This window comes from Tachypleus tridentatus, chromosome 13 (genome assembly GCF_004210375.1).
Source record: "Tachypleus tridentatus isolate NWPU-2018 chromosome 13, ASM421037v1, whole genome shotgun sequence".
NCBI lineage: Eukaryota > Metazoa > Arthropoda > Merostomata > Xiphosura > Limulidae > Tachypleus > Tachypleus tridentatus.
Window position 1 is genome coordinate 30,115,134 of NC_134837.1, and position 27,588 is coordinate 30,142,721.

General features: G+C 32.3%; 1 protein-coding gene across 3 annotated transcripts; it reads right to left on the reverse strand.

The window, feature by feature from the left end:
* Positions 1-708: 708 nt before the first annotated feature.
* Positions 709-27,279, reverse strand: LOC143237020 (coiled-coil domain-containing protein 124-like). Of its 3 annotated transcripts, none has more exons than XM_076475814.1 (5): positions 27,199-27,279; positions 15,568-15,749; positions 11,509-11,665; positions 7,588-7,708; positions 709-1,205 (listed from the first exon to the last, which is right to left on the reverse strand). In XM_076475814.1, exons 2-5 carry the CDS (start codon positions 15,721-15,723, stop codon positions 998-1,000), a joined length of 642 nt encoding a protein of 213 aa, XP_076331929.1. In that variant the 5' UTR covers positions 15,724-15,749; positions 27,199-27,279; the 3' UTR covers positions 709-997. The 3 variants fall into 3 exon arrangements, with proteins under 3 accessions (XP_076331929.1, XP_076331928.1, XP_076331930.1); XM_076475813.1 differs by having other exon boundaries at positions 27,134-27,273; XM_076475815.1 differs by lacking the exon at positions 27,199-27,279 and adding an exon at positions 26,854-26,875.
* Between the last annotated feature and the right edge of the window lie 309 nt (positions 27,280-27,588).

A 27,588-nucleotide genomic window follows, 5' to 3' on the forward strand; every position in this document is an offset into this window, starting at 1 on the left:
GAAGAGAAGTCAGTTCTTCTTTTCAATATTACATGCCATGTCTGCTGTTAGAATGAAATACGGTTCTAACTCCCAACTGAATAGGACCAGAGTTCCTTACAGTATATTAACTATATGTAAATTGGGTGTGGGTCACAGAACATATACTATAACCTTTTAAAGAAGGCCATTCAATATACTATCATGTATTTGATGTCAAGAGTTATCAACTAATCATTTTACCTTGCACTGTTGCTATATCAACAGTTTGTGGAAGAGGAGAAAGTATACAGATACAGTATACAGGCACACCAAAAAAAACTGTATGTATATATATATTTCAGAGGTTCTAGATGTTATTTAGGTGCAATATACAAACTATACAATGGATCAAAGAACATTTTTCAAAAGAATATCAACTTGCACTCCAGCTTGTCAGAGTTTGAATCAGACCGACAACTGTACTTCACAGATAAATCTCGAGTACAAATACATTTGTAATACATCTGGTTCTATATGTACAACTGACTTGTATCTTTGACTAAAAACCTTTGTTTATTTTGTGAAGTTACATGCAATAAATTCAGAATCATAGTTGACATTTCTTCAACATGGGGTTGGTCCAGTGGACTAGCCCCATATATATATATACTAATTTAATGGCCATGTATCAGTAACATTCCAGCAAACAATAAATGTAAATATTAATTTTCATTCAAACACAAATAATACATAATTCAGCCAACTCAAAATTATTTTATTTATTGTTCTCTGGGTAAAGAATACATACACTGACTTAATTAAAAAAAAAAAAACTCAGAAAAATTTCATTGTAACACATCTATTATCTATGACTGGAATTCGTTTTCTTTTTCTTTCTAGGCAACTGAAACTGTTAGAACAGTTTTCCTTGAAATCAAAGATGTGCAGTATGCAAAATATTATAATACAAAAAAAAATTATGGTAACCTAAAAAAAACAAAAAACAACAAGACCTGCAAAACCACACTTCATTGTTTTATTTTTTCATGTTGTATGTCTGATGCCTCTGGTTTAATGGGTTTTCAGGAGATTTCATCCATTGTTTCTTGAGAAGTTGCTTTAGCTGGGATAATCTCAAGTTTGGGTTCTCTGCTTTGACTTTTGGAAGATTAGCCTCTTCAAAAGCTTCCCATGCTGCTTTCATTCTACGTTCAGGATGTCTGTCTATCTCGGCTTCTTTCACACTGCATTTATTAAAATAACTTTAAGTAAACACAAAGCTATAAAAAGTGATGAAAGTGAAGTAATATACTTAGCATTTCAAGTAGTGGGATCTTTAACTATTTCTACAACTTAACATTTCATTACAATGAAGTAGCTGTCAAATCAGGAGTCATACAATTTATATATATATATTAACAACTAATTACTTATCATGTCAGCATGATACAAAAGCTGTGTTTTGACATGAGGACATCCTCAACTCATTGTTACATAACAAGCTTAGTGATCCAATGTTAAAACAACTGTGTAACAATTCAAATTTTAACAGTGATGGAAAAAAAATTATGGTAACCTAAAAACAACAAGACCTGCAAAACCGAGTCTTTTATTATCATTATAACAGAAATGAAGAATTTTAAGTTTCTTTCATATGAATAACAGGATATTCTTTTTAAAATTTTATATATAAAAAACTGATATTCTGTTTATATCCCAAACCTCTCAGAGTCATCATTACAATACAAATTTTAAGTTGAACAGAAAGCTGTATGGTGTGCAACATGTGCTTCACCAATAAAAATCAAACCCAAAACATTGTTTTTATAAGCTCTCAAATTTACCACTGACTTACTAGAGCCTTTATACGTTAATGTTTATAAATACAGAAAGCTGTATGGTGTGCCACATTTGCTTCACCAACCACAGAAATCACACCTGACATATTTTTACAAGCTTTCAAATTTACTACCAAGTTACTAGGGACATTATACCTTAATGTCTACAAAGTAAATTCTGTTATTTAGTCCTTTACAGTGCATTTTCTTCAGTGCTTCTGTTAAAGCCATTTGTGCTTTATCAAATAATTACACTCTTTATAACAAAAATTTGTTTTGTTGGTTGGTAAGAAACTATCATTCTCAGTACATCCTTTTTGTTCAAGATGGTCTTTTAATTTGTTATAATAATTCTGTGTAAATGCAAATATGTCTCAGTCAGATCCAAGATTCTCCTTTCTAATATACTATAATTTAAAAAATTTATTATTCATCAACTTGGCCATGTGCTACTAGCATTTACTATTAAAGTCCAGTAAAAAGGAGTTAGTTTTAAAATGTTCCTTGTTCTTCATTAGGCATATAACTGGTAGTTTAATAATGACTGTGAGACGTGTTATTGATATACAAGCTATTATTTTGATAATACAACTCTTTTCATGTGTGCACCATAAGAATAAATTCAATATTGTTTGGTTAACAAAATCTTTGTGCATAAAATGTACAGAGTTAACAAGACTAATTATTAGTTGACCTACCATTAACAAAGTTCAGAAGAAAAAAAAATGGACAGAATAAAAACAACTCAAATGTTAAAGTTAAATTAAAAGTTAAAAAAAGCATATGAACCATAAAATATTAATACATTTACATATGAAATAATTTAAACAGTTTTTTTAGCTGTGGTATAGCAACTCATAAAATGGCTCTTATTTTTTTCAAGTATAAACTTTTAGCTCATAGCTTTGTCATTTCTTGACCAATTTGAGGTCTAATTACAGTTCTGGACTCAGGAGGTCATGTATTTAACCATGCCTAGCGTATGAAAGATCAATTTGCTCTAATCCTACCAAAAAATATTTCAATTTGAGAGAAGGCTGGTAGAGATCCTGATAAGTAATAAAACTGAATCAAGTAGAGGCACACCCCACACTGTGAATTACTGGTGCACAAAAAATATAGTTAACAAAAAAAAAAAGGGGGGGACTTTTAGACAAATTTATTACAATCTTGCGTGAAATAATTTCAAATGCCATGGTTCTTAAGGAATATGTCTTGTTTATAAAGGTAGTATTTTACAAATCAGAAGAATTAGGTTTACAAATACAAAATTCGGACCAATACTAAACCATTTTTAATACTAGTATTTCTCCTGTCTAACGAGTGAATTACATTCACACAATAAATATCCAGGAGTTCTACTGTAAAGTCAAATGAAAGCAATTGTAATTAGATTACAGTGTACTGAAATTTTATACAGGCAAAAAATGGTCATAACAAATTTATTCATATACTTTATATTTTTCATCTCGGTTTTGAATCAGCTCAATTATCAGAGAATACAGTTTACTGAATGCTAAGTGAACTACAACCCAATTCAAGCCCTAAGTATGTGTAAAATTTTCCGTTGCATCAATTAATGTATTTATCAGTATTTCAAATGGCCAATGAAGGGTAAATTATGTAAAGCTTGTTTCATTTATGCTTGTCTTGGAACAACAAATTGCAAATACACTGTTTACCAAATATTATGTGTTGAAAGAACATGGAAAGCTTTTCAAATTTCATTTTCTTAATAGAAAATCTTTCTAAGAAACAAATAAACATGCTATATCAACATCTTTAAACCTATATGACCTAAACAAAATTTTAAAAATGTATAAATGAGCCAAGTAAATGAAAAACGCATAAGCCTATTTTTCTTTGCAAAGCTAAGTCTGCATTTTAGTCTCTCTCAAAATCATTTTAAAAAAATATATCCATAAATATAATTGATATAATTTTCTTACATGTTATATAGTATACATAATAAAAATTCCAAAACTTGCCATGTTAATGAAAATAATAGGTTATAAGTTTAAGCCTTTGAAACTACCCACAATTTGAAATTTACAAATAAAGTATGGTTATATGAATATTGTTCTATTAAACATATGTAAAGTGGATATCTGAAACATTCCAAAACTTAATATAATATTCTAATGGTTAGATTATTCATACTATTGTTTTCTTGAATCCACAAAATGTGAAATTTCATGAAAATTTAATATTTTTGCAGTTTGAGCTGTTTTTAACATGCATACAAAGTCAGTTATTATACTCTAAAATATACTAGTTGACACATTCATGTGCATCACATTTGAAACACTGAACTATTAATGGGGTGTCAAATTAACATTGTAAAAACTGAAAACAGCTATTTAGAGGGGAGCTTAGAAGAAATACAACAATCCTGTTCAAAAAGTACAAGGTCTCACCAATTCTTCATTTAAATACAGAATTTTTAAAGCTTCCTCACCATTTATAGCCATCATATGATTCAAGCGTTTCCTATAGTAATTTTCTATTTGATAACCAAAACATCATCTTTCAAAAACAGTAATGATACTGGATTTCTTGTATACAGGTTTTCAGATGGAAAGAGTGAGGAGGATGCACAGTTTTACCCAAGTTTGGAGATTAATTTTTAAATTTTTTAAAATAAAATAATACCTGTGTGATTTTAAACAATGTACACTATAAAAAATGTTAAACTACTATTAGGCTTATAACCAACATCAGTGCATATCTTTCACATTATGTGAGTGATTACAGGCTGGAACAAACACCCTTTATTCTTCTTCTGAAGAAGAATCAGCTATACGAAAACATTCGAGTTTTGGGTCTGGTTTGAAAACAAACAGCTTTACTTAGCTTTCATAGTAAAGATATTATTTCTTAAATACAATTGTGTTATTTCATGATGTTTCTATATAGTATTACCAACCACTGTTTATCTTTCCATTACAATTAGTCTGTTAAAAAGGTATTTACCTCCATGATCTTAAAACAGTTACTTTTTGATTGTTTAGCAGCTAAATGAAAGAATCATGTTGGCTTATTATTTTGCCTATGAAGTCTGATTAACCCTTTTGCAACTGGCTTGGCATAATATACAAGTTTATCTACATGTTTGCATACTGAGTATTTGCACTATAACTTTTGATCATGCATGCACATCTTCACAAAATTTGGCAGACTTTTAGTAAATATTACAGGTATTTTGTATAGAATAAAAAATTCATGTTTTTTAATGAAATATTTTACTAAAGATTTTTTTTACAAAAACAGTCTGTTTCTCACTAGTCTGAGTTCAAAGTGACTTCATGTTGTGATTAAAAAATCTGTTCTTTGTCCTCAAATATTATTTGCATAATATTTAAAACTTCTTAAATATTTCAAAAGTTTGTTTTCAGTAAAACTTCATATTTTGTGTTATTTTCTATGCTTTAACTAGTAGGGTCCATTACTCAACCAACCACATAACCATCATAAACAATTAGGAACAAAACAGATAAATTATGTTTTCTTTCCATTATAGAATGACTACATATTATAAACACAAAAATACAAATGTCTAGTCTAAGTATATTAAGTCTCCTAATACTAGATATGAGCATATATTTATTATTACACTGACCTTTCAGTCACGACTACCAAATATAGATTGTAACATTACATAGATTGCATTGACATGATGCCAGTGCTCTTAGGTCATGTATCCAGTAATATAAAGCTGACCTTTAATATTTCTTGTCTTCACTGTGTTTTAGTATTTTGTAATAGAGTAAACATTTCAATTATTATGAATAATATATATACATATACATATATATATGTATATAGGTTATTACTATTTAAAAATTAAACTTATTTTTCTGAAAATATAGAACAATAAATCATCAAGTATGTTTGCTTGTTTGTTTTTGAATTTCGCACAAAGCTACTCGAGGGCTATCTGTGCTAGCTGTCCCTAATTTAGCAGTGTAAGACTAGAGGGAAGGCAGCTAGTCATCACCATCCACTGCCAACTCTTGGCATACTCTTTAAAAAAAAAAATAGTGGGATTGACCATTACATTATAATGCCCCCACGGCTGAAAGGGCGAGCATGTTTGGCGCGATGGGGATGCGAACCCGCGACCCTCAGATTACAAGTCGCACGCCTTAACAGGATTGGCCATGCCGGGTCAAACCATCAAGTAAAGTAAACAATTACATCTTCTCACTATGACCTTCGTATTCAGTTGTTGCTGGACATAGATTGCTAGGTCTTTTAAAATTTCACACGTGGAGGATAACAAACAATTTTTTTAAAGATTTTATATATATACAGTTGAATAATAAAAAAAATCATAAATAACTACACTGATAGCATAGAATTCTATTATAATTTATTAAGCTTTGTAACATATTTAATATTTACTTTTAAATTAAGAAATTAACTCATACATTATACTAAAGGTTGAATTATAATCTACAATCTGATTCCAAACTTATTGACATAAATTTATAACATAGTAGTTCAATAAAATTTTGAAATGCAAGTCAACAAACACGATGTCATTGCCTTTGAACCCTGAACCCAGTGAAAGAATGTTAAATATGTGCAGAAAATAAATATATGTTAGTGACCAATACATGTAACACTATTTTCAAGTAACAGGTTCTTGAATAAACAGTATGCAGTATTATCTTATATTTCATGGCAGACACATAATTTCAGGTTTTTCACACCTGTACACATGAACACACAATACTTTCATTTTTAACTCATAACTTTACATTATAGTTATAATATACTTTACACTATAACATTGTATAAAATATCAAAACAAGGATATTGCACATTAAGAATAGACAGAATGCTGTATTTGTAATTATAAAATAGTATTTGATCTGAGCTATCAAACATAATGAATTATGTAATTATCACTAAATAAAAAAGAGCATAGAGTGGCTGAATAACATTATATTAAAATATACAAGTTAGCAGAGCTGTGCACACATTCTAAGATGAAGAGCTGAGAGGTGATACACAATTTCCCACATTTGGGGTACAAAATTTAACTAACAAAATTTCTTACCTTTTCCACGTTTTTCAATAAATAATCAAATTAAAATGTAACTATCATAAAATAACATTTTACCACAGGATTTAAAGGGTCCTTTCATGGTTCATAGAGGTCTAAATATACCAATGAAGCTCCTCCAATATTTATAATTACATAACAATCTAAAAACAAACTTTGTTAGGACACCTTCAAGTGATACCCAAACAAGTGTTCCATTTTTGGTCCTGCTAACTTGTGAATGGAAATAAAACAACAGGTTTATACATGTTGCTCCCAGAATCCCAATTGGGGCCACGAATGAAAAACCTGCTGACGTATTTTGGTTCAGCAACCCTGAAAACCTACTCTTACTTCCCACTGGTTGGCAGGCTATGCCATATAAAGAATGACAATACAAGTCTACTAGGTAGAGTTTTGTCCTCCTAGCTCCAAGACTATATACCTCAAGGAGGTATTTGTAGAAAAACAAGAAATTTTATAAACATACATGAATTAATGAAGTACAATTAAAATATTTTAACATCTTCCTTCTTTTACAGAAATAGCTAATCCTTATCAAAAGATAGATATGGACTTTACAACAAATCAATATTCCATGTATATAAGCCTAAAAGTTGCAGTTCAAAACATAAATTACAAAAGTAAAAAATAAAAAACAAAAACACATCACAGCTGATAGACAATGAAAAAAAACATTCACATAACTGTAAAATAATTATAATAATCAAGTCTCACCTTAAGACAGCAATAGCTTCTTCTACCGATCTTGCTTCTTCTCCTTCGGTAGAAAGTCTGTTTATATTTTCTTCTAATGGCAATTCAATGTGTGTTATATTTTTCTTTGCATTGTGTTTTTCTAAAAGAAAAAAAATTAAACATACCAAACAACTGTAAAACATCTAGTCACAACATGTGAAAAAATATTTAAAATGTATTTTTTCCCTTTTATTAATATATTAATGCCAACAAGTTATCAAATTACACAATTTTTAATTCCTCCTATTTTAACTTTCAAGGATACAACTATTTCTGAATAGTTTCACCTAAACTATACATTCTTATTATTTTATTTGTAAAGACCATTAATGTTCCAGAGATTTATTTTAGAACAGCTCTGCTGCTGGTGGGATTACAATCTTAAGCTTTGGTATGCTTGATAGCAACCTACGTATACAATATTAAATTAAATTTAAAACTAACTATATGCTAGGTATACACGTACTGAAATTACATCCCATAATCTACACTACAACAATAAGTATTTGAAAATAATTTACTACCAAAATAACTCATCTCTCAGTAGTGTTAGTTCATGGTGATAACAAGAGTTAATGGGGTTGGCTGAACTGAGTTCCTCTTACACAAAACAGTAAAAGTTTTCATGAAGGCATAATCACAACCAGATAACAAGAAATTCTTATTAACACCAGATCTTAATTGGTCTGAAATGGAGATAAAACCATTAAGTAGTCTATATTCTCTCATGCACCGTGTCAGTGATGCTGTCCCGGTGGTAATACTGTCATCTCACAGGATATATATATACCTTACAAAGCAAAGAAAATGGCTTTATAGAGCTGAGAAACCATACTGTGCAACATGTGTAGCCAACTAAAGTGTTTTGTGTGAGATTTTAAATGGGAACAAAGGATTTTGATTCCTCACATCCTGAAAATTAGTAGAAAAATGCAGATTCCAGATGCAACAAGCAGTTCAACTTTCTATTCAAAATTAAAAATGAAAGAAAGCAACAAGAAGTTTTGTTTGTAAACTGACACCAATCACAAATGTTTCCTCAACCTGCATATTCAATGTTCAATATAAAACACACACATACACACCAACTAATTGTTATATGCAGCAGCTCTTCCTGGAGTTAACTATGGTAGAGCACATGGAGTACAAGTTTAGCTGTTGAATTACTTTAATAAATTATACTGAATTCCTAGTGTACATGAGGTGAAGAGAAGTGTTAAGGTAGAATTAATATGGAACATGAAATACCTACTGATGTTTTAATGTTGAAAATAAAGCAACAGAGTAGTTATACCCATTATCCTGACCATGCATTTAATCCATCAATAATGTAAAAGACTAACAATAGCATCCCATATTTATTTTATGATCAAACTGTGTTTATTTACTGTTCTGTTTATTAAGTATGTTAAACTGATCAACAATTTTATCTTTAAAAGACTGGCTACAATAGCCTGCTGTTGTAATGCATGCTTACTGTAAGTAACCATATGGGTATCAAATATGTATATGTAAACAAAATACATTTTTTATTTCTATGTAAAATATAAAAATGATTACGGTTCTATGTAATGTGTGTTTAAACTACACGTGTATGTTTTACTTTATATATATGGACCACCTGTATATTAAGTTTTAAATGAAAAAATGAAACAGTAATTATAGTGACCTTATCAGTAAATCACGAAAATTAATACCACTGAAAGTTCAAATCTTTCTTCATTTATATGTTCTGAACTTTCATAGATCAAAATCTACTTTTCATTACAGCCCTGTTAGAATAATATTTTTCACCGTTGGTCATAAAGTTCCATTTATACACCCAGTTATTTTCCATGTAATTTTCATTGAAGCACTTCTTTTGAAATTTTATTTTCTAAATGAAGTATTCACTGCTTTTGGCTAGAAGTCGTAAAAATACCACATACACTGACAGAGATCTACTGGTGGCCAAAAACCTGACTTTTCAAACTGTATCAGGTTATGTTTGGTAATAATATTTTTGCTAACAATGTTCTTTGTTGAAATAAATTTTTATATAATAAATGTAATTTGTTTAATAGATATTTACATTTGCCTTTACTGAAAATGCATTTCTAATAATAGTTACCTCCCCTCCCATTTTAGCTTTATCCCGAGGAAAGGTTCTCTTCTTTGCCCACCTAAGCCTTTGGTAAGAATTATATCTTACTTACTCCAGTCTTTATACCCCACTATATCACTCCTGGAGTTGTTAATCTTGTGACTCTCCAGCTATGTCAGTGTGCCTTCTATATGCATTCTGCATATAAGCTTTCCTTTGTTCTCATTCACCTTTCCTAGACTAGCAAGGTTAGACTCAAACATCAGCTACTGTGGGGAGGAATGGCAGGATAGTGTGACAAGAGGTAAGTATTATCACAAACACATTTTTGGTATAGAAAAATATAAACTTTTGAAAAACACTTACCTCTTCTCACACGTGAAGATATGACTGGACCTTGAACAGCAGTTATATACAAAACACACATGAATGGGTGCTACCTTGTATACTGATGTACAAGACAAAAGTTAAAATTCTGGTATGTATCATACCACCTTGTCTCATGTAAAGAGGAGAAGGTTTCATCTCTAATTTGAATTATAAGGCTATGGATGCAAATCTAGATCCAAGACATAGTGGCTAGCTCACTGGGACAGCAATCTGATATAACTGTATTACAGGAATACGACATGAAGGGTACCCAACTGGAAAGTTACTTGATGTCAAGGCACCACAATTAATAAGAGAAAGCAAGCAATGTCTGTATGTACAAACCCTCAACTCTAACCTGAAGTAGCACAAAATGCAACTAACCACACTTGGAATTACAGAGCCAACTTACACCATACTCAACCTGAAGAAACAGAGATCATTTGGACTGGTATTTTAAACTAAAATCCCAATTTCTCAACCTGGAAGGTAAGATAAAACATTTTACTCTTGGAATTACAAGGAGAATGTGTAACAAAGTTCAACCAAGGATATGATGATCTGCTCAAGAAATTACAAGTAGTGAAGGGTGATCTTCCATGATCATGGAGAATAAGATAATGCTTAAACAGGACTATACTCACACAACAGGATATTGAAATGTTATCTCTGAATCATGATTAAGAGAAGGCTCCTGTGTAGGATGGACCTACTTTCCACCCAGTATCTGAGAAAAACATCTAGATATAAGGGTATCCAGCTTTATCCTCTTTTCCTTGAGTGAAATAAAGAGTGAAAACATCACTCAGAAAAAAAGAAAAGAAAATGACCTCTGTCCATCACTAAACTTCATTCTTCTATTCTTATGGAGCTACATCTCATCAATTTTTCATTAAACCACAAATTATTTGTCATGCCATTTTATTCATTTTACACTGCCTAAATAGTTTATAATTTCCAACATACAATACTACTACACTTATTTTCAAACGCTCGATTCATTAGAAGGCGTTACCATCATTTTATAACCTCACAGGGTGCGGTGCAAACAGAGACCAATAATAATGAAACATCAAATACAGAAGTCATGAGAGAAACAACAGTTAGTATACTGTATTCTACAAGATGACAGTTTCTTAGTTAATAAGAATATATGCTCAGCAATGGGCAGAAAAGTAGAAAATTAATTAGCAAGTGCATTGTTTACAGGATAGACTCCTTAAAGCTCTGCAACATCATAAGATGAACTTTTAAAAAAATGTTTTCTTGGTAAATTCACTACATAATTATTACAAAATAACACATTATTAATTGTGAAATATGTTTGAGAAAAATTGTTGAAAGAGAGTTAAAAACATTATTCTGAAGGGTGTGTACCCAACACCTACAAGATGCTCACCATTCATGATGGTTAATTGTATATTCTGCCACAAAAGTCTGACTGTTACCTGCTTCTTGCTCCAAAATCTTAGAAATATCAGCTTGAGTAACTTTTGAGGGTTGGTATTTGTTTTCTGACTTGAGATTTTCCATTTCTTCTTGAAGAGCTACTTTGTTTGCAGTTTTTCTTTCAAACTGTTCTTGTTTTTTTCTTTCTTTTTCTTCCTGAAATAATATGCACATTAACTGCCTAATAACAGCATGACAAAGGATAAAATTCTGGCAAGTAAATACTATACTAAAGGATACATGTCATTTCTCAGTCAACGTTTATCCATGATAATAATTACATATCATCAGTATCACTATCAAATTGCTTGGTAATATTATAAGGTTAATCAGTAATTAGTACAGGGAAGCATATCCCAAACTTTTTCAGTTCACGAGAACCCTAGGAAAAAGGAGAAAACTAACAGTTCTGTTTATTAAGTTGTTAGGTCCAAACAACTTAGTAGCTGTTTGAAAGAATAATACATGTAAATTGAAAGTAAAAATATCATTATTTCATTTTTAAATAACCACAATTACTAATAGGATGTGTATGTCTGTTGGTTACTGCACAGCTTCTCAAACCTTTGAATCAGATTGGACACCACCACCCTCATTTCCTGTTACATATTGATTTTCAAAGTAGGCCAAAACAGTTTAAAACACTATTTAGTGGTATGTGTTGGAGGGCTTATAACACTGATATCTTGGTTACGATCCCGATAGAAGAACACGTGAATATATCCCTATTTTGTGTTTAAGACAAACAAGCACTCGACTCGTAATTTGAGGGTCGCGGGTTTGAATTCCCGTCTCCCGAAACATGCTTGCTCTTTCAGCCGTGGGGGCGTTATAATGTGACGATCAATCTCCACTATTCGTTGGTAAAAGAGTAGCCCAAGAGTTGGCGATGGGTGGTGATGACTAGCTGCCTTCCCTCTAGTCTTACACTGCTAAATTAGGAAGGTTAACGCAGATAGCCCTCGCGTAACTTTGAGCAAAATTCAGAACAAACAAACAACATGACAATAAGGTGCTAAAATTAGCATGAACCAAACATATGCTTTTTATCACAGCAACCTCCAAAAACTCAGCTTTGCAGAGATATAGAGTCACAAATAGAATTAGGATTCGTTGAGATTTAGCACTTAACAGTGGATATTCATCTTTTACTAATATCCAAAACTCACTTAGTTCCATGCTGCCAAATTTTGTTTTTAGTCTTGTCATAAGACAGTTCAATAAAATTTTCTTCTTCTTCAGAGGTAAATTCAAATGGGGCCTTAGCCCTGAATGGGTCTTGGATCCATGCAAACTTCTGCATATGTTCTCGAAAGTAATTTTCAAACCAGTCACTGAGCTGTGTTAGGTGCTCCTCAAAAACAGATTTCAGTTCGTGGGTCCAATCAACTTCTTTGGATGTAACAAAATGCTGCAACACGGGGAAACAGTCTTTGCCACTATCTTCATTCATTTTTCTTCTCCATACTAGTAAGTATTTTTTGAAGGCTGAAACCTTCTCTGCAAGTTTCCGAATGTGCATGTTGTTTCCCTGCAGAGAGAGAGAGAGATTCAATACATTCAGTTTTTGGATTGCACATGTATGCTAATTTTGACAAAAAAAATCAGTATCCAAAAGGTTTTTAGTACATTTGTCTTCTTCTTCTTCGAGATAAGAGTAGACTTTCTGTTGTAATTCAAACACATGGGACAGTACTTTCCCATAGGAGAGCCACTGTGAGCTACAGTAGTACAACAAAGATGTGTGTTCAGATCCCATATCCTCACATGGTTTGTTTTTTTTTAAAAAGTCACTTTCTGTTGCCAAGTTTTTGTGAAGTTCACCACTTTCATCACACTTTCCAGGACTAGGTTCAGTGGAGGACTCAGATGCTTTGACACAAGGGCTTCCCTATGAATTATGCAGTCTCCACGATGCATCAAAAGCTTAGCTTCGTATGAGTGCTGCAATCCTCCATAACAGCTGGACATAGAGAGACCACCATCGGTACAGATGCCAATGCACTCAGACCAGTCTAAGTTGTTTTCACACATAAAAGTGTCAAGAATCTCAAATAGATCTTGAGCCTTTGTACCTACAGTGACACTTTTACAAAAGAGAAGGTTTTGCACCATCCATGGACCATGTGTAGCAAATCAAATGAGCATCCTTGTTACTATCCACCATCTCAACTAGCAGTAACCTGAATTCCTTCCCTTTCATTTTTTTCAATTAGCTGATCATTGAGGTCTTCAGCCATGTGTTGGATTCTACGACTGATAGTACTGTGGGATAAAGGTACCTTTGAAAGCAATATTCCTACAAATTCACCAACCATAATGTTTACTATATCCATTGCAGCCAGTAAAATCAGGTGTGAGGCTTTTTACCTTTTGCAACTCTATATGCTACCTTGCAGAATACTAGCAAAGCACTGCTTGGTATTGATACTCATTTCAAAAATGTACCTTTTTGTTCTTTCAATTCTTTTAACTTTCTGGTAAAATAATCATGAGATTCACTAGCCATGTTAGGATGATTGGTCTCTAAGTGGTGTTTTAGTTTACTTGGAAACAAGCACTCTGGAACTAAAACTTTTAGACATAATACACACTCTGGACACTCTTCTTTATTGATATCTACCAAAGTAAAAACCAAAATCTGGATAACTATCACCATATTTCCGATATTTCCATTTCTTTACAGCTTTGCCACTGGTCTATGGATCACCATCCTTTTCTTCACTCACCCACTTCTTAATAATGTTAAAAAATCTTTCCATTTTTATGCACAAGGACTAAAATCAACAAAATAATTCACTGAACTTCATTAGACCTCATGAACACTTGATCACAACAGCCTTCAGTTATTTCAGTTACTGATGGAGTCTACAGGTATTTATATACAAAATCTAAGAAACAAGAAAGTTTAAGAAGTAACGTAGCCAAAAGTACAAGTAAACAAGAACATATCTCACACATTCGAAAATGTCATCAAAAGAAATGTAGCGCAATCTAATGTGAACTACCTCGAGCAAGTAGTTCCCGTGGTGTCTGACAGATGTCGATATTGCTGTGCTTCCCTCAAAAATTTGAAATATCTCATGGCGCACAGTATGGCAAACACTGAGAAAGGATGTTCCAAAGTTTGGTTTTCAGGTGAATAACCACTTTCTTGATTTATAAGCAAGATTATTGATCAGATGCAGTGGAACCCTGCCATACTGTTAACTTGGTTACAATGTGATTACAGCAGCTTACCTCCCATTTTTGTCCACTAGTTTATGCAATTACTACACTTTGTTGCTTTCAGAGAACTTTTACATTCCCATTTTTTTCTACCAAAACTAATTAAAGACAAAAATCACAAGTTAAAAATACATAGTCTATTATTTTTAACAAATGTTTTAATCATTTCATAAAACTAACACACTCTTAAACTGACTAATGTCACAAGGCTCTAAGCTGACATAACAGGCATTACAGTTTTTTCAGAAGAGGGTTGCTATTGGTTCTTAGTAAATATAAAGGTATGGGTCTACAAATACCAATACAAATGAACACTTTTATTTTATATCAGACTATTTTTCAACTTTTTCAAACTTGTGTACAATTAAATGTTATTTTATGTGTTGCATCTGATTGCCTTCAGTGATGTTTTGCTGGTTTAGGAATAAATGTCGTACAAGTTATTTTTCACCTATTAAATTACCTAACTAAAAAATTGGATTTTTCAGAGCAATAAGTAAAGGTTTTAAAGCCTAGTATGCAGTGGACATCAATAAAAAGTCAGAAGTAATAAAGGTGGACAGGATAATAGGTAGGTAGATAAGGGAAAGCTACATCTGTAATGTGATTCTCATTTTTTGTAACCCAACTATTGTGTCATAGTGAGATTCCATCAAATATCTAACATTATAACATTAACATAAATTTATTGAATGAATTATTTATACATGTAAATTTAAATTTCTTGAAACTCTTTAACATTAGTTTTTAATATGAAATAGTTCAGAGGTCCTTATATAAAATTTAAGATAAACTTCAGACTAAAATGTAGTCATTTATAACATCCTAACCTTTCGTTTTTGTTTTCTGACAACATATTTATCATTATCTTCCCAAAGTGCATCTTCTGCTGCCTTTTCTTTTTTCTCCTTTTCTGCCCTCTTTGCTTCTTCCTTTCTTGCTCTAGCTTCCACAGCCTTGGTATTGGTACCTGTCTTTTTAGGCATGATGTAATATCCTCAAATGATCAAACCTATAGATATATAAATTCCATTGTATTACCATAAAAATTTATTAGATGTATTTAGGTACTTTTAATACACATGTAAACCTACAGTAATCAATCTTTTCACAATTCAATTTTTTCATATGCAGTTGTCAAAATAAGTTATGAATATAAACAACATTTTGACAAAGATGCTTAAATCAAAAAGAGAAATTTAAAGTATAAATTGTATTCTGGATTTATAATACATGAATGAAAGCAGTAAAACCAAAAATAAATTTTTATTAAGTAAAAAAAAAAATTGACCCATTCTGTATGCCTACCCAAGCAACTTGCAATGGAAATATTTCTTTTGAATAATAAGATCAATTTTTTTTTTCCCAGTAACATTATTCAGTTAAAAAAAATACACACTAGGAGGCACTGGCCCTTTCATAGGTAACCTACAAACAACATTTATAAGCCAGGCATGTAAAATACATTATTATCATATTGGTTGGGGAGTTCTGTACAATATCTGCATAACATAAAAGAATTAGCAAAAACATTCCAATAATAAGAACAAAATGGAGAATATACAACAGCTACAGTTGGTTGATTAATATGTACGTTTAACTCCAATGCATACTTATATAAATATTATAATAAACCACTGTAAAAAGTTCATGGTAAATAACACAAACTTGCAAAAGGAATGAAAACACATAAAAGAATCATAAAATTACAAAACACTTCACTACACAGCAAATACAACTGGAGAGTACAGCATAATTAATATTTGATCAGTAAATACAGTTGTAAAAGAATAATTTGGATGGATAAATGGGAAAGTATGCCAAAAAAAACAATGGTAGGAGGAATGATACAGATCAACATTTAGAATAATAACTATACAAACAGAAAGGTAGGAAACTAAAACAAATAAACAATACCACTGCATTGAAAAAGTGCATGAAGTGTTTCCTTTTGTAATAAATAATCTGGGCATTAGGTTAGGCTTCACAGTAAATGTATTAACATATAAGAAATGATTTTTAATATTAAAAAGTGTAGAGTTATGCACATTCTACTGAAAAAGTTAAAATGTTTTACTACATTGGTGTTGTTAAAAAACATGTGGATAAGAAAATCATTACTGCTGATAAAGCCCTAAATTATTGTGATAGGTGTTTGTAAGATAATCTTACAAAAAAAGAAAACCAATTCTGAGGCTCATCTGAAATAATTCTGGTCTTCTTATTATAGGAAGGAAATCAATGTACTGAAGTAAGTGCATTACTGTACTAGTATTATTTTTGGTTTAAGCCATTTATCAGAAAAGGTTTAAGGTATTTGGACTTGTTTTCTCTTGAATTTCAAATAATAATGAGAAACATAAATCAGCCTCTTGAAAATGTTACAGAATGCATAGTCAGCTTAAAGTCAAAGAAAAGTCCCAGAAATTTGCCTCAGAGACCATAGGAAGCACTTCACCAATAAGGAGTTCAAAATCAGAGTGAATACTCTGTTAATAGCAAAAATGCATGTAAACAGTTTTGGAGAGGTAGGTTAAAACTATTTGCTATGGTCCACTTCAGTAAATGATTGATGATAGTCTATAGCTAGCACTCAATATACCTCATGCTTGATGACTGACATGAGATGTGAAATTAGTCGAAAAAAAGATTGTTTGCAACTGTAGGGGGTAGTTGTCCACTGATAGCATTTTCTTTATAATTAAAAGTGTGAAACACAAGACACAGACCTGAGGGACTCCAAGTCCCTGTGGGAAAGGACGGGAAAGTGTCAAACCCACAGAAAATGCCAGTTCATTAAAAAATGTCTTGCAAGATCCCTTACATTCATATTCTATCATAAGCTTTCTCAAGGTAAAAAAATACAGAAACAAAATATTGTCACTTGAGAAAATCTCCCTGATTGATGTTTCAAGTTGAATTAGGTAGTATATGGTGGAGCACTGTTTTCATAACCCACACTGAGTGGGTGAGAGGAGGTTGTTTGATTCAAGGAACCAAACAAGAGGAGCCTTAATCATCCTCTCTAAGATCTTACAAAACCAGCTCATCAAAGCAACTGGATAATAGTTCAAAGGAATCTTGGGATCCTTTCCAGGTTTAGGAAAAGGGAGTATAATAGCAGGGTGCCAAGCATTGAGAAAAACATTCTCCTGCCAGATCCAGTTTAGAACAAACAGTAAATAGCAAGAGAGGCAAAAGAGAGATGGTGCAACATCTCATAATGAATATCATCGGATCTGACTGATGTACTGCCAGACGAGTGAAGAGCAAATTTAAGTTCCACCAGTGTAAGGGGGCAATTATAGTCCTAGATACGATCAGCCCAAAAGGAAAGAGGCAATCATTCTGCTCACGTTTTGATGGATAAGAAGATGGGGAATGAAGAAGAAGTGCTAGATGCATGAGAAAAGCTTTTGCTGAGAATATTGGAAATGCTCTGGGCATCAGCAGCTTCTTGACCACAAGAGAATAAATCAAAAGGGGAAGTATACTGGCCACTAACCTTTTGAATTTTGTTCCATATGACTTTGGAACTGGTGATAGAAGAGATGCTAGAGGTATATTTAATCCAAGATTCCTTCTGGCTTTGACGTCTGACCCACTGAGCATGTGCACGGGCCCACTGAAATGAAATGCAGTTTAAAAATGTGAGATGCCTTTGAAAGGTATCCCAAGCCCATTTTCAAGCTTTTCTTGTCATGTAGCAGACAGAATTCCATCAAGGACAAAGATACTGTGAGAAAAATGTCAAGGTTTTAGCAATATATTGAGCAGCTGCCTGGACAATACAGTCAGTTACTGCTGCCACAGAATCACCTATCAATGCCTTACACACGATAGCAGGACCAAGTTCTGAGAGAGTAGGAAAGAAGGCAAGTTGGACTGGTCCAACTTCCATCTTGGCACATGGGTCAGATGACATTGATCACAACGAATCTCTCTCAAAATGATAGGAAAATGATCATTGCCTTGTGGATTACTGTTGACCCTTCAAAAAAAGTAAGTAATATTTGAAGGTGATAAGATAGAAAGAACTACAGCAGTAAAAGAATGAATAGGTACATGAAAATAAGTATAAAAACCAGCATTAAAGAGTGATAGGTTGTGGTCCAAGAGCATGTGCTCTATAGTATGACCCTTCCCATCAATACTAACACCACCCCAGAGGGTATTATGTCAATTAAAATCTCCCAGTAGTAAAAAGGGGGATGGCAACTGCTCAATGAGGGCATCAATGTCTGACTAATTAAAGATCTCTTCAAGAGTCAGGTAGAGAGAGCAAATAGTGATGGTATGACCCAAGGAGACACAAATGGCTACAGCCTCCAAAGGTGTATCAAGGGACAAAGACAGGATGGGCACATGATGACCAACCAGCAATGCCACTCCACCATGCACTCATCCATCACATAATCTGTTGTTTCTCTAAAAAGAAAATTGCTGAAGGGTGACTGTATCAGTAAGTTTCAGAAATGTTTCTTGTAAAGAGACACACACAGGATGGCAAGAATCAATCATATCCTTAATCCCATCTATATTTGATCAAACACCTCAACAGTTCCACTGGATTAGAGTGGCCACCTTTACTTATATGAAAGAGAATGTGGCAGGGAGCCCTTCTGTTTGAGAACACATTTTTTTATTTACTGAATGAAAATCTATCAACTTCCATGGAACCTGCCCTGGGTCAAATAGGCAGGTATCTTTCTGTGGACAAGGTTTCCAGGACACGAACGAATAGTCAATTTAATTCTTGGGGCTGTAGAAGAGGATGGACCCAAGGAAACACTTGAACCTAAAGGGAGTGGTACGGACATGGAAGTAGACATATATGCATCAACTTTTTTAATTATGGAGGGCACAAGATTCAGATGTTTCGCAAGCAACTCTTTTGAAGATACAGGAAGATCTGTCTGCACTTACACTGTGGCTGTGGAATGGAGTGCAGCAGTATATGTCCAAGATGGAGTTGGGGACAATAATTCCTTAGCTACTAGGTGGGTGATATTGTTAAGTCTTCAAGTATTGCACCTCTTTCTCTTCTACCTATTTTGGGCAAGAAACAGAGTAAGAGGGGTGTGGGCCACTACAGTTAACACAGTGTGGTTCCAGGTTGCACTCGTAAGTGTTGTGGTCTTTACCATCACAATGAGGCACATATCAAAGAACCATGACATGATGTTTTGAATGACCAAACCCCTGACACTAGAAACATCTAAGAGAGTTAGGAATGTAAGGCTGTACCTTGTAGTTCAGATAACCTGTTTTGACTGTGGCAGGAGGATGTGGTAATGTAAACATTAATATCAGAACATTGGTAGGGTCCATAATTCCAAATGAAGTGACACCTTGGCTGGAGAAACCAGCAAGGACCTCCGACTTATGAATGTTCTTTAAATCCCTCTAAACTATAACTCCTCATGACAAATTCAAAGTTGCATGGGGAGAAATCTCAATGGGTATATCCCCAGTGGCCTTTGAATTCAAAAGGAGTTTGGTATGTTGTGGTGAAGATGATTCCACCAAAATGTCTCCAGAGTGCAACGTCTTTACTGAGTTTGGAGAGCCAGTAAGTCCCTCTAATCCCTTTTGAATAAGAAAAATGGAGATATCTGCCCTAAATATTTCTCGGTTAACAAATGGATAAACAGAAATCAAAAAGCGGAATTTGGCTGTAATATTGACTGTACAACAAAGTTGTCCATGCATAGTCATTTATTTTTTCAATAATTTTTTTTTCCAACTTCATTTTTATTTATTTTGTCAGAAAGAAAGATATCTATAATAAAGAAACTACATTTCAGTGCCCACTGACCCCACCCACCATGTTACCAAACAAGGACACTGTAGCAACACCAGGGTTTCATGAGTACTATACCCAAACACCAACATCAGATACAACGTCCACAACACCCACTGAGAACATCCAATACTGGTACTTGGTTGATCCTAGCCCAAGTGGATCAGCTGACTGACCCTAGGGGCACCACCCCAAGGCTGCCTGTCTACAGGAATTCAAGGCCAAGGTGGTGTGTTAGAATTGGACCCGTCAACCACCAGGATCCTCTCCTCCCCTTCACAAGTTGCCACACACAGCAAACATAGGTGAATGTTTAGATCCCAGAAGAGGTAAACTAAAAAAACAGAACCTTCTCTGGGAGGTCCCGTCACCATGTACAGGAATCCACACTGATGGAAAATAAGAATTGAAAAAGTAAACACTGTTTAAGTATTAGAAAATACAATGAAATATTAACAACCCAACTTTAAATAAGCAAACTAATTTGCTATCAAGTACACAGGCTGCTGATTAAAATTTAAGGTTACATGTAAACACTGCCATTAACACCAAAATTTTAATTGGACATGATTATGTTTTTACAAACTGAACTGCATAAAAAACTATTCAGATAAATCACAATATTATACATTCTATCCTGATTGAGGCTTGAACAAATGACTGTTGGGTATTCATGCTTCGAGGTCACTTCTTTATTAAATACATATATTTTGGAACTCAAATCCTAAACAGGTAATCCTCAATTTAATGGTTAAATAAGTCCTTAAACACCCTACAACCAGTTGGAAACATTTACCCACCAACACGCAGCACAGTATAACATCCTCTAGCCACCAACGAACAGCACAGTATAATGTCCTCTAACCAGCAACATAAAGCACAGTACAACCTCCTCTAGTTGCCAATGTACAGCACAGCATAACATCCTCAAGTTGCCAACATACAGCACAGTACATTTTCTAGCCACCAAAATACAGCACAGTACATCTTCTAGCACCCAAATGCCACATCATAACAACCTCTAGTTGCAAACGTACAGCACAGCATAACATCTTCTAGCTACTGACGTGCAATACAGTATAACATCTTCTAGCCACCAATGTACAGCACAGTATAACATCCTCTAGTCGCCAATGTACAGCACATCATAACATCCTCTAGTTGCCAATGTACAGCACAGCATAACATCCTCAAGTTGCCAACATACAGCACAGTACATCTTCTAGCACCCAAATGCCACATCATAACAACCTCTAGTTGCCAATGTATGGCACAGTATAACATCCTCTAGTTGCCAATGTACAGCACAGCATAACATCCTCAAGTTGCCAACATACAGCACAGTATAACATCCTCTAGTTGCCAATGTACAGCACAGCATAACATCCTCTAGCCACTGACGTGCAGCACAGTATAACATCTTCTAGTCACCTACTGGAATATATTCATCTTTTAAAATTTAAAAGTCTGTTTATGTTTTGCCACAGATAAGACACAAAAGAAAAAAGTAATGCATTAGGGGTCTGTATATTTAAATATTTGTATTTGATATCTGTAATTTGTCTTTAATGTAGTTTAGGTGTGTTTTCACTTGGAGAACTAGATTTGAAAAGAATGTATCAGTTAGTACTGAACCATTGGTTACTTTAAGTATACAGAATGTATGATTTTGGTTGGACTTTTAATAAGCTTTTTATGTTCATAATTTTTTCCCCTTGATTTGATACTGTGGTGTATCATTGTGTTACGTATGGTTAGGATAAAAAAAACATTCTCAAAGCAGATTGTTACATATGGCTAATGGGATAATTTTGATACTTTAAGAAGGTGACATCAGAAAAAAATAAACAAATGTCAAAAGCAGATGAATACATGCAGGTTAGTAACAAATTCTGTGTGTAATTACAATATAAGTATCTTGAACAAAACACACAAAACATGGTGACAGAAGTTGTATCCATGATAAATGACCAAAGTACAAAACCAAAAAATTTAACTTTATAAAAACGAAGAAAATTTAAAATTAAAACATGTACTTCAAAAGATACTTAAATAAATTTATCAGGTAGTTTGCTTTCTCTTGGGACTGAAGAATTTGAAAAATATAGAGGGTTACTTTATTCAGCATACCAAGAATCCTGTCTTTTTTCTTTAATGTTACTGGCAATTAAATTAAGATTATGACCCTGATGAAAAATGTGTAGTGAAATTGTAAACTAATGGAGGTTTAATGACAGTTTCAGTTTTTTTTTTCTGCTTCTGAGAATCTCTTGATATTAATTTTGGTTTTAAAGAATATAATTAAAGACAAAATGGAGGTCAAACTTATAAAATTACTTGAATCTCAGCACTATACATTCTATTAATTGATGCAGATTACATATTTCCTTAGTGTGTATGTATATAACTATTTATAATAAACATTTTATTTTATAGTTTGGAAGCTAACTTCTTGTTTAATGCACCTGCTATTTCCCCACTGTAAATTATAGAAGAGGCACATACATACATAAATGTGATTAAAATTGTAAATTCTGCAAGTCTTATAGTACTCTACCTAATTATTACAAGTTTACATTGATAATTATGTACTTACAGCACTATACCTTCCTTAAATGGATAGGAATGGCATGACAAAATACAAAGATGTGTGATTTTATTACAATAGAGTCCTACATAACCTCAAAAATAAGATGTCCAATGAATACCGTATTTAAGAAATTTAAACATACATGTTCATCATTACTGTAATGTTATAGATCTATGCCAAATTTAATATCTTCAACTTATTTTAAAACTCATACCTCATGTTTCACAACATTTATTGTTGAAATGTTTAGCATTTTTTAAAGAACACATTACACTAAGTTATTATTTACATATTTTCTTTGACAATATTTATTCTTCTCACATGTAAAGTACATTATAAATCAACATGGTGACTTAATCCCACATTATTAAAAAAAAATGGTAGGAGATTTGACAAATATTCTGGAACACAGTATGTTTCAGTTACATTTAATTAAAGGGAATGGTTATTCCATGAGGTACAAAAATAATTAACTGTTAGGATTATAGTTTAAAATTAAGTTAATGTTTATCAAAGATGTTGGTGTTTTGTATGCTTTATTAACAGTAGTGATTAAAATGGGTGGTATACAACATAAATTTATTGAAGTTATTTTCTGTTGTTAGCTTAGCATATGATCTTAGGACTAAACTAAATCACTTAAGTTGATAAAACTTTAATATTATTGAGATTACATCCAAAAATTCATTACTAGAAAGGATATCCAAGTGATAAATTAATTCATTCTAAAAAGTTATTGTTTTATGATTTTGTATACACCTAGAAAGAAGTGTATTAAAATAGCTATATTAATTACTGGGTTAAAATTTTGTTCTAGTCACAAGTTTACGATAATTTTACTACAGTGGCTACATCATTTCATAAAATTTAACTAATTAATAAATTATTTTAATTTTCATTCACAACATCATAAACATGGAACCCCTGATATGTATCTACACTGCAGTATAACAAATCCTTTTACATTGACAATGAGACTAGTATATCAATTCTGTAAGAAAACTAACAATACAAAAGAAACTGTAACAGTTGAGATGGGGGTTATCTGGGGCTTGAATTTTGATACTCAATAAACCCTAAGTCTACAAGCATTGCCAGATGCTTAAGGTATGCCTATTAAGTCTGTTAGGAAAGATTCTATAATATCTCAATTGTGTATATTAATAGATAACGTGGTGATATCCATGTAAAGTAAATGGTGAATTAAATCATCTGTGTACATATAAATGAGTTATCAATTGGCTTGACACAGCGTGTTGTAACAGACAGAATGAGCACCATCTGCTTAGGTACTGAATTCAGGTAGCACAGCTCACAGAAATTTACTATCAGAACATTACCGTGAAGCAAAGAGCCCTAGTTTAAGTCTCAATTAAGGCATATTTCTTACTATCATAATCCATTCTAGTGATACTCAACTATGAACATAAAAAAATAACTGACAGTGGGCCATTAGGCTGACTTATGTCATCCAATAAAAAAACCTTACCATAGCCTGCAGACATATATATAATGATTTAGCAAACAACAAAGGAATTCAAACTCCCAAGGCATTACTTTGACAAACAATACTGTAAGTTTGCACTTCTAATCTGATAAAAGTTATTCCTAATAACCAGACTAGATATAAGCTTTTATGGTTTAAACTTATTTCCTCATCCTGAACTCTGTATAAATGACACAAATCCCACATGGCTTTCAAAGCCACTGACATGTGCCTATTAATATGATTAAACAAGGAATGAACTTTATCAACATTCTAACACATTACACACAAGTGTCAACAGTCAATAGCCCTTCAAACCATACAGGTCTACAAGGGTTCACCCCAAAACACCTTGTTTCATAATTAGTCAGGCAATTTAACCATAAGCATCAATTTCTATTGATTAGTATCACATAAAAAAAGTCAAAAGTACAATTAAATCTATTAAGTTCATTAAAACAATCAATCCACCATATAAATTTTTTAAAATAAAAAACCTTAAATATGTATTTGGAGACACTGAACTGATGTGGAAACTCTTAATGATAAATGTTTAAATATTCACGGTAAATATAAACCTTATACAAAGAAAGGGTAGCTGCATGTTTGGTCACAAAGAGTGTAAGAAATAAAACTAAAGAAAAACATAATAAATTTAAGAAATTTAAACTGATTATTATGAAAGGAAATTTAGAAGTTGGAAAAACAGGAAACCAGGACATCAAAAAGAATGTATGAGAAAAGGTTGGCTAACAACGTTAAAATTAGCAGTAAGAATTTATTTAAATGCATGAAGGGTAAATAAAATATTAAAATAGGGATGTTTGAACAATGATAAAGGAAGGCTGGTATATGATGATTATGAAATGGCTGGGTTATTAAATGTTTTTTGTTTACATATGAAAATTTAAGAAATCCAAATCTTGATCAGTTGACAAATGGAAACATGATCAAACAAGATGACTGCATTAACTCTCAACTGGTTAAGAAAAATATGGTATTTAAAAAAAAAACAATAAAGCTCCTGGGCTACATAATATTTCCTCAAGGGTTTTGAAAGAAATTGAAGATGGGATATATAAGCCACTTACTACTATTTTTGCCAATCTCCAAACATTATTATTATACAAGACTGACAGGTACAAGACAGGTACTGACAGGAAGGTACAAGACTGACAGTTAACTAATGTAACACCTCTTTTCAAGGTAGATGTAAAAACTGTGCCAATAATTATAGATTCATTAGTCTTACATCAGTTGTGGGAAAAGGTTTGTAAGTTCTGTTAAAAAATGCTTTGCAAAGCTATTTAACAGAGTTTAAACTTTTATTGAATAGTGAATATAGTTTCAGTAAGAGAAAATGTTGACTTGGAAATCTTTTGAATGTAGATATAATGTATATTGATTTTTAGAAAGCATTTAACAAGGCGCCAAATAAAAGGACTTGGAAAAAAAAATTATACGTGTGGGGGATAAGTTAGCAAATCGGATAGAAGAGTGGTTGGATGGAAAAAACAAAAAGTTGTTACAAATGGAGTTCAGTCAAACAAGGGATATTGCTGATTTACAATAGATTTAGTTAATTTATTAAGTTGGGCAAATAAATGGCAGATAAGTTTTACTTATAACAGATATATGGCAATGCATGTGAATTTCCATAATTTGAATAGGAATAACCATAATGATCTTGTGTACATAATTTTCCACCATACAGAAAAATTGGGAAAGCATAAGCTCTGGTACAGTTAACACTTCAATACACGTTAACAGTCAGTTACTAATTAGAAATTTACTACTGTTTAAACAAAAAAAATACAAGTTAGTTCTGTTCAAATGAAAAATTAGACAACTGTCAGATTATCTTTCGTCATTCTTAAATTATCTGAGCATTATACTGAGATAGTATCTTAACGAAACAAAAGGGCTCTTCTTCTAATTTCAACTGTATTAAAGTAACACTAACAATTTAAAATGCAAATTTAACTTAAATAATTCAATCACACTACTAAGACACTTTTTAAGTATAAATTTTGACGAGATTTCGGAAACAGACTAAATATAACAGAAAAGCCAATTAATTTAATATAACATGGGGTTAAAACGAGCCTGTCATTTGTTTTTAATTTAAATATGTTAGTCTTAGCTGAAGTCCAGAAAATTAGTTAGCCATCTTAGTTTAACTGTTTAAGTTCGAGTTTAAAATAAATAATATCACTTTATTACCAGTATGTTATCACCTTCATAAGTAGGCCTAAGCTTATGACTCAAATTAATCATTTAAGAGAAGGTATTAATTTTTATTTTAACAAACATTTCACTAGATAATTTAAAAAAAAAATTGAAAACCTCGGAAAATGTTTGGTTAAATTAAGTTTAGTGTCAAATTCAAAGTCGAAACACACGTCATTTCTCAATTGTCAATCTTCGAAAATAGTATTTTACTCAAACTTTTAGTTTTAACTTTTACTAACTCCTAATATTACTTCTTTCAGTTTCCAAAAGAAAAAATTAAGTTACCCATATTTTTGTAACAACCAATATTTAAGAAACTAAAGTGCAGCTAAAATATAACCATAAATTACCAGTCTAATTTGAGTATAAATTATAAAACAAATTGTCCAAATCACAATTAAAAAAATAAGAAGTGGTTACTACCAGAGGGCAGTCTTACCATTTTTAAATGCGCAAAAATGGTATATTTCCAATTTACAAAATTTCTTCGTTATTGTCTATAAATTAATAAATTGTCATATCGCACTTTAAAAAATCTAAAGTTTGATAAAAAATGGAAATCTTTTATTTATGTTAAGTTGAAAATATTAAAAGAATAAAATTCAAAATAGTAGAATAACCATTACTCACAATTTACAAAAACAACATAATCAAGAAAAAGATGGAACTCGTATATATTAAAAAAATGTAATATGCAATTAATACCAGTGACGCAAGGATAGTGACGCAATTGCACAGCT